The 13,836-nt window shown below is 36.8% G+C and overlaps 1 protein-coding gene across 1 annotated transcript; it reads right to left on the reverse strand.

The window, feature by feature from the left end:
* Positions 1–4,708: 4,708 nt before the first annotated feature.
* On the reverse strand, positions 4,709–13,490 carry batf (basic leucine zipper transcription factor, ATF-like). Its single transcript, XM_084433201.1, has 3 exons — positions 13,195–13,490; positions 10,881–10,985; positions 4,709–5,156 (listed from the first exon to the last, which is right to left on the reverse strand). Exons 1-3 carry the CDS (start codon positions 13,258–13,260, stop codon positions 4,953–4,955), a joined length of 375 nt encoding a protein of 124 aa, XP_084289327.1. The 5' UTR covers positions 13,261–13,490; the 3' UTR covers positions 4,709–4,952.
* Between the last annotated feature and the right edge of the window lie 346 nt (positions 13,491–13,836).

Below are 13,836 nucleotides of genomic sequence, written 5' to 3' on the forward strand. Positions count from 1 at the left end.
AAATAATGGACAAATGGAGCCTTTAAACGCCTCAGATGTAAAGTTATTCGCTGTCAAAGTGACGCCAAAATGAATGGCAGTCAATGGAATGCTAACAGCAGGTGATGGTCCGCTAATCAATGGCGGCGCCCGGGGAAGCTTCCGGCTGAAAGATTACCCCCTTGTTTAAAATACTGTTCGGAAACAGAAAGTAGCACAGCTGCTTTGTTTACGGGGTAACAGCTGCATTTCTGCTGTTCCATCAGCGCCATCTGCCTGTCAGAGAGTGGAAGTGCATTTCCGCCATGCGCTGCTCCTGTGTGTTGGGCTTGTTTATATCAGAGTGCGCAGCATAAGGAGGTATTGTGCATTTTAACGAGCTAATGGGAAAAGTATTTTTAAAATGCATTCAAATAAATAGGAATAATTCATTATATATAATTATTCACAGTATTTTGAAGTGCCCACAATAACAATATTGTGCATGTTCATTATCGTGGTATATCGTATTACCACATGTCTACTACACAATGTAGTTGTAGGCTGACTAACTGCAAAAAAAAAAAAAAAAAAAATATGATTGTAAATACATTAAATTGGTTTAAAGGGATAGTTCACCCAAAAATAACAATTGTGTCAATATTTATTCATCCTCATGTTCCAAACCCATATGCGGTTACTTTTCCCACGGAACACAAAAATAGAAATGTTAAGATCTTTACACAGAATTTGCCATACAACAGCAGCTAGGAGCTGTCAAGCTTTTAAAACAAACAAACAACAACAAAGAAACACCACAAATGTATCATAGTACATAAAAATGATACAATCTAGGTATGTTACTATTCAATTTGACAAATAAAAAACTGAATAAACAAAATTGTATCTTACCTGATTAAGGTGGAAACTTGATTTGTTAGGCTCCCATTGTTATTGTGGCAAAAGACTAACATTTCCTGTTATTCTAATCCCACCCCCCAAAAAAAACATTTTAAATTAAATCTGGATTATATTAACTGAGATTTACAATTACTCCTTCTGTTAAAGGCAAATATTCCATCTTGTAGTTTTGGTAAACATGTAATCCATGCGTCACTTATGGTTTTCTAATAATCTTCATGTTAAACTGTCAGTATCAACACTGAACCTCAGTAACAAACAGCTCTCTCTCTCTCTGTCTCTCTCTCTCTCTCTCTCTCTCTCTCTCTCTCTCTCTCTCTCTCTCTCTCTCTCTCTCTCTCTCTCTCTCTCTCTCTCTCTCTCTCTCTCTCTCTCTCTCTCTCTCTGAGTGTTGCTGTAACCAAACCCAACTCTTTCCAGGTTGCTACAGTGTGTTCTCTTGTGAGTATAAGGCTCATACTCAAGGGAACTATACAGAAATGTGTTGTCGCACTAAGTTTTCTATCCTATAAAATGTTGTTATGATCCATATTTAATGGGTTAGTTCACCCAAAAATGAAAATTCTGTCATCAAATACTCACCCTCACGTCGTTCCAAACCCGTAAGACTTTTGTTCATCTTCAGAACACAAATGAAGATATTTTTGATGAAATCTGAGAGCTTTATGTCCCTCCATTGACAGATACACAACTACCACTTTGTCACTTCATAAAATTCATAAACTAAAGAGATCGTAAAACTAATCCATATGAATTGAGCTGTTTGGTCCGAATTTTCTGAAGAGACCTGGTCGCTTTATATGATGAACAGATTTTATTTTGGTATTAATTATTTTCACATATAAAGATTCATCAATTCATACACCAGTTGTAGTAAACGGATGCTTTCGCTTGATGTGCGAAAAATCAATGAGGTTCATTCTTGTGTGACGCAGGTTCAGTTGAGCTGCTGTTTATGTTTGTTGATCGCTGTTTAAATGTGAATAAAAGCCTAAATTCAATCTGTTCATCGTATAAAGTCTAAAGTCTTGATCAAGTCTCTTAAGAAAATTTGGACAAAACCGCTCAATTCATATGGAGTACTTTTATGATCTTGAAGCGTCAAAGTGGTAGTTGTGTAGCTGTCAATGAAGGGACAGAAAGCTCTCAGATTTCATTAAAAATATCTTCACTTCACAAAAGTCTTACGGGTTTGGAACGACACGAAGGTGAATAATGACAGAATTTTGGGTGAACTATGCCTTAATTCATTTATTTTTGTTTAACATGCTTTCTTATAGAATCATAGAACATTCATGTTGCAAAAGCATTAGTAACATTATAAATGTATTTTTCATTATGCCTGGTGTTGCACACACACTCATTTGTGTGAGTTTTTATACTTGCAGGACTCCGCATCCGTCACAGGCATGAGCTTGCTGAGGTGTCACCGTCCTACAGCAGGTGTGTAAGTAAAGAGCTGTTTTATTGAAACATTTGACCTTTCTTCTCCAGTTACACTGATAAAAATGATTTTGTGGTGAAGTAAATACTACAGAAAGAAACAAAACAATGTAATTTACATGAAAAAGTTAGTTCAGGCAAGAATAAAAAAAAAACGAAATTCTATATTAGTACTCAATTCAAGCGTGTAGAAATGAAAGCGTAAATATCAACGTTATAAAATTACTCAACTTTTCTGATACTGGTGTTCCCATCATGCACTGGGCCTTGAATAATTAATAAGGTTTTCTCTGTTTTCCAGCTGTATTTACACTGTTTTATCATTGCTGTTGTGGTTAGGATTAGTAACTTGCCATTTTGTGACATTTGGAGTTCATTTTCTACTCAAAATGACACATTCAAACACAAAAACGATCCATCAAATGTTATTGTGTATAACACAAGGCATTGTGTATTGTCTACCAAGTTTTGAGGTCTCTGCGTTCACATAACTCATAACTTTTGAAATGTAGATATATGGTGTCTCACACAATATCAATTGTATTAATTACTTAGATGTTTCTAAGTAATGCATATACTTTAAAAGTGTGGTTTAATTCAATGCTATTGTTTGAGTGAAATGTATTGCAAAGGAAACTTCAACTAAATAGATATTACTCAACCTTTTACTAGCCAAGTTAAAATTACTTATTTTCTTTGTTACTTTGTAACTTGGTTAAGTAGAGTTTACTTAAATGTATAGCGGAGGATTTTCTTTTTCCGGGTGGATCATCAAGACTATTGGTCCTCCTAAGTGTCAATCATCCTGGTGATATGTTTACGTAAGGCCGTCGTACGTGCTCGTGCACACGATTCACACGATGGCGTGCGCTCAAAACACAGGTTGGGCTTCACACTGATGCCTCAGTCACGAAGTTTCTACTTGACAGGTAAAGTTTGGCATGCTATTTGGAGAAATCCATTTAAAATCACTGCTACTAAAAGTTAATGTAAGCTATGATTAGCTCGTGCATGCTCTCTCGTGCACACGTTTAATAGGCGTTCCCTCTCGGGACCATGTGCATTTTTTCAAAAAGTGGAGAGGGCGGTTCTTTTCTAAAATTCGGGAAAATCCTCTGCTATACCTTTAATTCCATATGTGTGTGAAAATTACTTACAAAATATTCGTGCAAAAATTTTTTACTTATTGTTTTTTTTTTGTTGTGATCCTCATGGCCGCTCGGTCAAACACACGGGGCAGCAAACTCTTCCTTTTGATTTAGTCTTAACAGAATGTAGGACGTCCTCTGCAGAGACGGACAGTGGATCGAGTTGTGATCCTCATGGCCGCTCGGTCGAACACACGGAATGTGTCCTGTTGTTAAAGGCTTAAAAGCCAAATGAACACATGACTGAACGAATGAAAGAAGGCACACCAAATAAACATTGTTTGATAAATAATACTAATACTTTTTCTAAATGGGAATTAATTTAATATTTTCTTCCAGTTTTTTTAATGAGATTTTCGGAAAAACAAAATCACTCCAAACTCATTTGTATTGTAATACAATTCATGTATTTTAGTACCTTTAGCAATAGGTGCTACTAATATAGACACGTACACCTTCTTTTAAAGAGGTATTCAAATAATAATTGGCCTTAAACAAAAGAAAATACTAGTAAGAGGAAAAAAATATGGGAATAAATATTGCAGAGTAGAGGACAAGAAATTAATTAATACAAAGGCTGGTTCAAAATGGATAATAGCAAAGCATGACAATTATAATTGATGATATTTATGAGACTTGAGTGATTGTTTTAGCACCTGTGAAAATTCTGAAGAGACACATTTGAGAATATTTCATGCATATATATATGCATAACCGTTTAAAACAATTGTTCTGCTTGATGAATGAAACAGAGGGGACATTATGTTCAAATTCATGAAATATGTCTGTATATTTTACATTTATTTATTCCTTCACAGGTGATCTCAGAAGATCACAGATAAAAATTTTCCCTCCGCCACATTTGAGATATATAGCACAGCAGTTTGTACAACTTTAGAAGATCCCAACGTGTTTAGAATAAAAATATTCAGCTAGAATTGTGTGTATAAAGTACATTCAGAATGTTTGACCAATGAGTCAAAATAGAAAAACATTCACACATAACATCTGTGAACAGGACACACAATCAACATCATTTTCTTAGAATAAAGTCCAGTCATTTTTTTTTTAACATTTCACAGAAATAGAATAAAATAAACGATCGTATGAATCAGTAGACTGGTTTCTAATGAAATCTAAATTGAAAACATTCATCGTGTCATTGTCTTTAACTTTGCAAGTACAGCCTACGTTTAACATATTTGCATTTTACAGACATGAGGTTTTGTTCTGGGATTTAACTTGAGACCAAAAAAAAAAAAAAAAAAAAACACACACTAAAATTATATTAAGATATCATTGTCACAGAAATCGTTTCATCTGGAGGCGTTTGTTTTATTTCTATGATACTCATGATGACTTTAAGATCATTTCAATCCCCGCTGATGACTATGTACCGTACGTGGTTAAATGACTCAACCAAAGTTCATTGCCTGTCGCCCACAGGCGGGTTGCGTGCGCAGTTCCAGCGGCCCCTGGCGGTCAGAGCGGGTAGTGCGGCACGCTGATATGCTGGTGGAACGCGCCGTGATGCGCGCCGTACAGCAGCTCCGTGGACGCGCCGCTCAGGCCCGTGCACAGCGGCTCATGGTTACTCAAGACCGTGGACAGATATTTAGCCTCTTCTGTGAGTCTCTTCACCTCTTTCCTGAGCGCTGCGTTTTCCTTCTCCAAATTTTCACTCTCCTACATCACAAAGAGAAAACAAAAGATATTGATACAAGCTCCAGAGGTCATTTTCTGAAGAATATTTAAGCAAGTAGCTATTCATTCAACAGGACATGAATTTTGAGTTGCGTCCTCTAGAGGTCCTCAAAGTTACAAACACCGCAGAATTAGCACACACTATCCTATTAATCATGGATTACACTCATTTCTGACGCATTTATGAGCTTTTCATAATACTGTATTAGTAATCCTGGGTATTGAGTGTTCAAGATTTCATACTGTACATTCACGGTAAAGAGATAAAGAGAACATTTTGTTATCATTTACTCACCCTTTTGTTGTTTCAAACCTGTATGAGTTTATTTCTTCTGTTGAACACAAAATAAGATATTTTAAAGAACATTAGTAAGTAACCAGACAGTTGACAACACCCATTGACTTTCATAGTAGGAAAAAAAATTGGTGCCGTCAACTTTTTGGTTACCAACATTCATCAAAATATCTTCTTTTGTACTCATACAGGTTTGAAACAACTTGAGGGTGAGAAAATTATGACAAAATGTTCATTTTGGGGTGAACTATCCCTTTAATGAGGTAAGAACTGTTTGGTTTATGGTTGATTGTCTGTTGCTAAACGTACTGTGGGTGTTTGATGCTACTATTTAGGGTCAACGGGGGACCTTGTTAAATGATGTTAACTTAAGGTTTAGCGTTTCATGTATAATATTTATAAAATGCTCAGGTCAAGTCATTTTTGTTTGTATTGCAGTTTCCACAATGCTTCAAAACAGCCCTAATGAAAACTCCCCTACAGATGAGGAGGAATCCAAGACCCAACTGCATTGTCCTCTGCCAGGCACACATCTACATAAATGTCCACAGGTAAATTTTTAACAACCTTCATGTCTAATAATAGAGGGCTAGAAGTAGATGTAGCGTGCATATGTTTATTGGCCATTATTTTTAGTTCGTTTAGGGGGTCATGAAGGTTCCCGCTCAGCGACGTCACCACGGCCTATGATCTGCAGCTCGACTATCCGCTCCGATGCCTTCCAGTCACTAGGGTAAAACCCCTCTGACAAGCGTCATTCAACTTTATCTGCCCACGGCCTATAGCGACACCTTACCAGAAATGATAACTGAACACTCCCCTTTGACGGCCCACGTTTCTCAGGCAGGCCTCAACCAAAAAACACACAAACCATGAGAAGACACTACAGGAAACGTGTCATACAGAGGGAAATTTCAGCTTCCTGTTTATCAAGCATAGCCGTGAAGAGTGAAACCACATACTACACTGAACACAGTGAGTCTCCCTTACACAGAACTGAGTTAATGACTTTCCTCTGTGACATATACAACTGAGTTTAGTATTATTTCATATCTTTAGATTACTATAATGAATCTTAGATTAGTTTCAATTAATCTGTAATATCAACATGATGCTGCTCTGGATACTAACACTGCATACTTCTCATTTAAAATAAACTGAAATGGCAAGAAAACCAGATTGAAAACTATTGGGTTTTTCTCTGGTTTCGATGATAAAACACAAACAGATGCACACAAGACATGCACACCAGTGTTGTTATTGTTAACGAAAATATTAAAAATAGTTTTCGTTAATTGAAGTAAAGCTGAGGTAAAATCAAATAGATGAAAAACCTAAATAAATAAGAAATGAAAATTAGAACTGTTGACTTGGCAATTACCATTGAAATAAATAAGTACAAAAATTACTAAAACTAAACCTGAAAATAGATTAATGCTAAAGAGATATTAATAATAATATAATTTTAGAAATTAAACGAAAAAATGAATGAAAACTGAAAATATAAAAATAAAGGATCATTTAAAATAATAATAAATATTAGAGCCATGACCTTTTCTCGATAAAAGTTTGAGGTGTTTACACATCAGGATATCAAGCATTATCGGTGTAAACACAAAGTATTCATATCTGCTGATGTGCATTTCTCAAAAGCTGTAAAACCTCAAAATCGAAATGATATGCGGTTCTTGTTAAGTGGTATGTTCCTGTCGGGACAGCGTCTCCGACTTTGCGTTTAACCGGTTGAGTTCAGGGGAACTCACATGAGGTCTGTGTGTGTGTGTGTGTGTATGTGCTATCAGATAACTGTTACTGAGAATTACAGCGGGGGCTGTCAGGACTGACAGCAGGTCAACTAGCTAATCAAACCAATCTCTTGCTGAGAGAAAACTGCTACTGAGTTCACTTTGATATCCGCATTTATTCTGTGAATCAGACCAGATCTCATTCTCAAGCAGAATCCCTTCAGTAGATTCACACCAATCACTAGTGTATAGAAGCTTATTTAAAGCTATAGTTCACTCAAAAATGAAAATACAGGTTCATGTTGTTTTGGCTGAGGGATGGATGTGTGCCACTGAGTTGTGGTAGTGCAGCCCTTGTTAGAGAAATCCGGTATAGACCCTTCTGTCCTTTAACATTTTCGTCCTGTTTCTAAACTTCCTTTCATAGCAGAATTCCTAGAAAATGTTGTATTTTGACCATGGAAACTGTGTTGGTCTAGTCTTAGACCTGAGTGTGGCGTTCGACACGCTGGATCGTATCCTTTTGTTTTTGAAACATTGAGCGGTGTGTGGCGGGGTGAAAGGATTAGCCTTAAGTTGGTTCTGTTTAGGGATGCACAGATATGAAAATTTTGGCCGATAACCGATAAGTCTTTAGATTTGAAAGCCGATAACCGATATATTTGCATATAAATCTAAATCCAAATTTTATGATTACAAAAACAAGTCTGACCATTAAAAGTCATGTCCCAAGCACACAATTATAAAGTTCTCATCATAATTGTATGTAGCCTATATGACAGATTTGCGCTGTACATGTTGCACTTAACTGTATTTATCTTTTTTTGAAGTTATTCCGATCATATTTCATGCAATTCAAAACCATCTTGGCAATCAGTGTGCATCTGAAGCGTCTCAGATGAAGGTATAATCCATTATTTATCTGCTTTAATATATCGGCCAAATTTTCTCATCAGGCCGATACCGATATGATGGCCGATATATCGTGCATCCCTAGTTCTGTTCTTACCCGAGGGTAGGACATTAGCTAGCCTGGGTTTCCCCATACTGCCTTGCTCGCAGCGCGATTTTATTCACGCTGCTAGGCAGTCTGGACACCATGGACCAGATTTTCCCCTGAAAAAGGGAACCAATCACAGAACGGGGAGGGAGCAGCAAGACGATGACGACACCGAAGCAGTTTGTTTATATCTATGAATCCAACATGGCATCAGACTCGACGTTACCTTCTACCCTCATGTTTATCTTGCACAAACGGTAATGTTCGCTAAACGCCATCGTGCACAAATAAATCTTTGACCCATCGTCTTTTTCCTCGTTGAATTTCTGTCACTCTACATACGTCATCTGGTATAATTGAAGCGATTGGTTATGAGCTACGTACAGGCGCATTTGATAGACATTCATAGCGCCCAATAAACGGCTCTGGGCATTCGTAAACCACGCCTCAAATACGAGAAAATGAACACGTGGTTCCCAGACCAAGTCTCAAATGAGACTTGGTCTGACGTTAGCCAGGCTAGACATTAGCGGTAAAAATTGGGAATTATTCTTCTTCTGCTGCTCCTGTAACTTATGGGGTACCTCAGGGCTCTGTTTTAGGGCCGTTACTTTTTTCCTTTACATGATTCTGCTGGACTCTGTGTTTAAAAAATATGGCATTTCATATCATAGCTATGCAGATGATATGGAGCCGTATATGATCTTTTAAAGCAGGAAGTAATGTGTCTGCTGGATTCCCTTGAGGAGGTGAAAAAGTATGTTGTGTTTGCCAGTACAGAGTATGGGGCAGTTTTCAACCTGTTTAAAAAGTCATGCCACTAACTTAGGCGTAATTTTGCTATGCTTTTATAGCTTTAAAAATGCTTTAAAAATAAATAAATCAATGACTGATTGATTGATTATCTCCTCTTATCTCCTCTTAGCCGTATCTATCATATCATTTCTCTCACATTTGCTCATTTTCAAACTTAGCGTGCCATGTTTGATGTCTCACAGTTCTCATAACTAAACGTGACGCAAAATTTGAATGTGCGGAAACGTGAATGAAAATATCTTGTTTTGTGTTCCAAGACAGTCAGGTGTGGAACGACATGAGCGTGAGTAAATGATGACAGAGCTTTCGTTTTTGGAAGGACTGTCCTTTTGAATCGATCATAGAGTTTGGAGGATCTATTCTTGTTGTTGATGTATTGATGTAAAGATGAGCATAACTGCACTGGGTCTGTTCTTGTGAGTCCTTAGAACACCATGTGCAGCTATCAGAGGAGAGAAAGGACATGAGTAATACCAGAGGGAAACACCCATATAAGACAGTCACACAGATGCTGAATGAAAGTGATAGAGGGTTTTGGATCTGAGTAAGAGCCAAATACAATCCAAACGGTTTGATAACTGTCAGACAGGCGTGTGCTCGGGTTAAGAGCACAGTCATTGAATGTACGGATGCAAAGCATCACAATTCTTGTTTGCAGACCTAGAATAAGTCACGCAGATTTGAGGATTGTTGTTGTTGTTTTCTTGATAAATTACAGAGAATTTACTAGGTGCCGCTAGCTGAGCGGTTCACCCACGCCATGTAATTAATGCCAGAATCTGAAGCAAACAAGACCAGAGCCACAACAAGTGTGAAGCACGACAGAAGCCATGACGCATCACCACATGGTCAGTAAAGCTTCATGTAAATACAGAGCCGATCAGCATAACGCCTGTAACACAGCTGGACGCAATGATGCTGGACGCCCTTCTCCTCTTGGATTTGTCATCATTTTATTTTCGGTTTTCTTGAAATGTTTGTTTGTTTTTCCTAAAAATCTATTTTTTGTCTTCCTAAACCTTTTTTAGGGTCTGTCTGCCCAGCTAAAGCTGCAGACACACTACACTTTAAACATGCAAAATGCCTGCAACGGTTGCACAATGACGTCACATCATGCGGCGCCTGTGGCATATCAATCTTCAATTGGTCACACATCTGTACGTGATACGAATATACGAATCAACATACTTTAACTTTGGAACGCAGCGAAATGCAAAACTTCTTTGCTTGTGCTTGCATTTCCTGTCTCCTGCATTTGTATTCATATGAATGGAAGTCAATGGAACGAAAAGTGTAGTGTGAACGAACGGTGAACAGGGAACGTTCTCATAACTTCCCCAACGTTCTGGCAAGGTTCTCTCAAAGTTATGAACAAACATTCTTCCAGTAATGTCAATAGAATGTTAGTTCAAAGTTATCTGGTCTTTAATAATGTTCTCAAAACATTAGAATGTAAACATTATCTATAAATCGCTCATGGAATGTTTGTTTTTTTCGGCAACATTTTTAAATGTTACTACTTGTTTCAGAATGTTCCGAAAACATTCAAAAGTAACGTTTTGTTTTGCAATTTGGAATGTTCACATAACCAAGAAAATAATGAACGTTCAGAAAATATTCATAAATAGGCTAATGTTGTCATTAGCCTACTTAATGGGAACGTTAGCAAAACGTTCTTAGAAGATGTTTTTGTTAGCGGTGTGTATCTTCTGACTGTTCAGATGTCACAGTTTGCTGCACGAAACAATGCATTGCATTTCTGTTTTGTTGCAGAGCTGCTTATACGAGTCAATTAGAACATGTTTGTGTGGAAATGAATGCATCAGGTGTGTATGTTTGAAAGTTCTCACCAGGTGCAGACTGTCGGCTTTCTGCGTCTGTCTCATTCGGCTCTTCTGCGCCGCGATACGGTTCTTTTCTCTCCTCATGACTTTCCTTACGTCATCCGACGAACCCTAAAGATCAAAAACACAACTTTAAAGTTAATGTGACTGGCATTTGCAACACATTTTACTAGATGCTTTTCGTCATGATAGAATGGACCGCCACACATTTCTGAGGAAGCGTTTTGACCAGGAGGAGGCTGAAGGTCCAGAGCTTGTTCTCACGTATCCCAATGGAAATGTTTTTTAAATCGTATTATTATTTGCAATTTTTGCTGTAACTTCTATATTATCAATGTCAAGTGGCATTACATCACTGTGTCGACTATTGGCAAGAATTTAGCCTAAAAACGACTGTTGGTTAACATTATTTTCCATGTCTGCACAACCTACTGTAGGTGATATCAGCCGAAAAGGAGAGTTGTTTCAGGGATATTATATTTGTATGAAACTTTTTGAAGACAAACTTTGAAATGACATGCACCAACTTATTTAGCATAATAAGACCAAGAACATTTTTCTCCACCAGTGTTATTTTAGTATTATTTATATAGGCTACTATTATAGAATTATTTAATAATATTTTCAATTTGCTTTTATTTTTATGTTTTCCGTTTTCTTTTGATTGTAGTAGTTTTTTTTAAATACTTCTAAATAGCTTTAATTCATTTTAATTTCCATTTCAGTATTAGTAATTCGGTCCAATTTTGGTCTAAATTGAACTTTTTCATCTAACATTTGTATTTTATTTTATTTTATCTTTATTTCAATTACTGAAAACAATTTTTAATGGTTTAAGTTTTAGTTAACAATAACGATAAAACTGTTCTCCATTAAATAAAATATATTTTTTCAACTTTTGATATCCACCTCCAGGTCTGCATGTTTATCACATGTGGTAGGACAGGTGACATTTTCAAAGATAGAAGGCAATCTTTTCCCACAACCCCTGATTGCAATGACGTTCTTTACTGAACCCACAAGAATCAGTGACTTTTTCCATATGACAAATTCACCAGAAAAAGAGACCCTCCTCGAGAAAATGTGTGTGTGTGTGTGCTATGTCTATGAGTAGCTCAGTTTCAGGTGAATTTAGGATGGCATTTGCTGTCATCCAGCTGTTTCATGATAAAAGTAGATTTGTCAGTGAAGCACACAGTTTAGCCACAGTTTACAAAGCTTTAAAGTATTTGCAATGAATCAATTGGTACTTATTTTTAGTAAATGTGCAAAGTCAGTTCAAAGTGTCCAAACACTGTGGCCACTGCATTTGCATGCATAAGGTATGTAACCAAAACATGATTTGCACTGTTGCTATGTCTGAATCATGTACTCTCGCTGATAAACATCTCTATCGTCCGTCGTGGTTGGAGAGGATGTAGTGGCCGTTGAAGTAGATCACCTCTGCTCGTATGGCCTCGAGCCATCTTTAACGGCAGTTTCACAATCACTAACATTCTGTCAAACTCTCTCTCTCGCTGCATGAAGCTGTGTGCAGCTCAATAGTTCTAGTCGGTTGCTCAACACTAAAGCTGATTACCTTTATAAACGTTGACAAAGCATTTCAGGGTTACGGTAGTATGTGTTTGGACTGAAGGTTCAAACCACCACCACCAGCCTCATGACTTCCATTCAACACAATCATAATCTTTCATACACGCATGTGCAAACCATAGAAACATGCTAGCACTCTTACTCACAGAGAGATTTGGAAATGCATGTGAAATCTACAGTACAATACGTGTTTAGATGTCAATCATATCATATTCAACTTAATATTTAAGTTTTGTACATGTTATATCCCATCTGGTTAGATGCATGTTGCATCATTTATTTCAACATCGACTAATTTAATTAAATTCAGTTTAAGATAAATCAATTATTTCTGTGATAAAAAATTGGTTTTATCACTTTAATTTATATATATATATGTAATAAAGTTAAAATGTTTATAAAAAAAATATATATATATATATATTGTGTATAATTGTATTTTGTCTTTTTTTATCTTATTTATATATTTCTTTAATTAATTATTATTTGTAATATAATTAAAATGTTTATATAATTTTAACTGCAAAATACATAAAAATATAATAAAATGAATCAAAAGTAAATACAATGTATTGTTATCATATATCCTGTATGTTAGTATTTCTAATATACTTAAATAAAAAATCAATTTATTTATATTATTTACCATAATAGTAATAAATAATGTAAATAAAGTAATGTTTTAAATGCATTACCAGATGCATGGTGCTGGTTAAGCCTCTCTTACCTGTCTATTGCCCGGTGAGGGTGATTTGGTGTAGCTGGTGTCGTTATTGTCAGAGCCCTGAGCCATGCCACTTCAGTCCCTGTGAAACCTTTGACCTCCTTCAGAGTCTGTCTTCTGCTGGTGTCTTTCTCTCAGCCTGTGTATCTGTCTGTCTGTCTCAGTCTATGTGAGACTGCATGTGTTCAGAGGAGAGACGTGAACTGATGGCGGTCCACTGACGAATGAGTAGAGACGGCAGCACTCGCACGCTTTCTTTCTCGCTCTGCTTCACTCCTCCTCTCTCTCTCGCCCTGCCTAATTAGAGACGTGTGATGTGGTCTTAGATAGAAAACCTCTACTGCACTAGACTGGAAGTCACATGGTTCCTGGAAACTTTGCATAAAGAGTCTTATTCGCAGCAGAGCTGATGAACCTTCACAAACAGGACAGACAGTCGTAGTATCACATCATCTCCACATGCATGCATGGTTATTGGCCTCAGAAAGTATTTTGGAAACTTAAGCAACACTTGAAAATGAGAATGGCATTGCATTAGATAAGAAAAAACATATGAAATAAAGTGCCATTTACATTAAAGAATGATTAGCACAAGCATATTTTTCACATTTATGTGAAAATATTCACATTTTGCTCACAAAAAGA

The sequence above is a fragment of the Rutilus rutilus genome, assembly GCF_951802725.1.
Source record: "Rutilus rutilus genome assembly, chromosome: 15".
NCBI classification, from domain to species: domain Eukaryota; kingdom Metazoa; phylum Chordata; class Actinopteri; order Cypriniformes; family Leuciscidae; genus Rutilus; species Rutilus rutilus.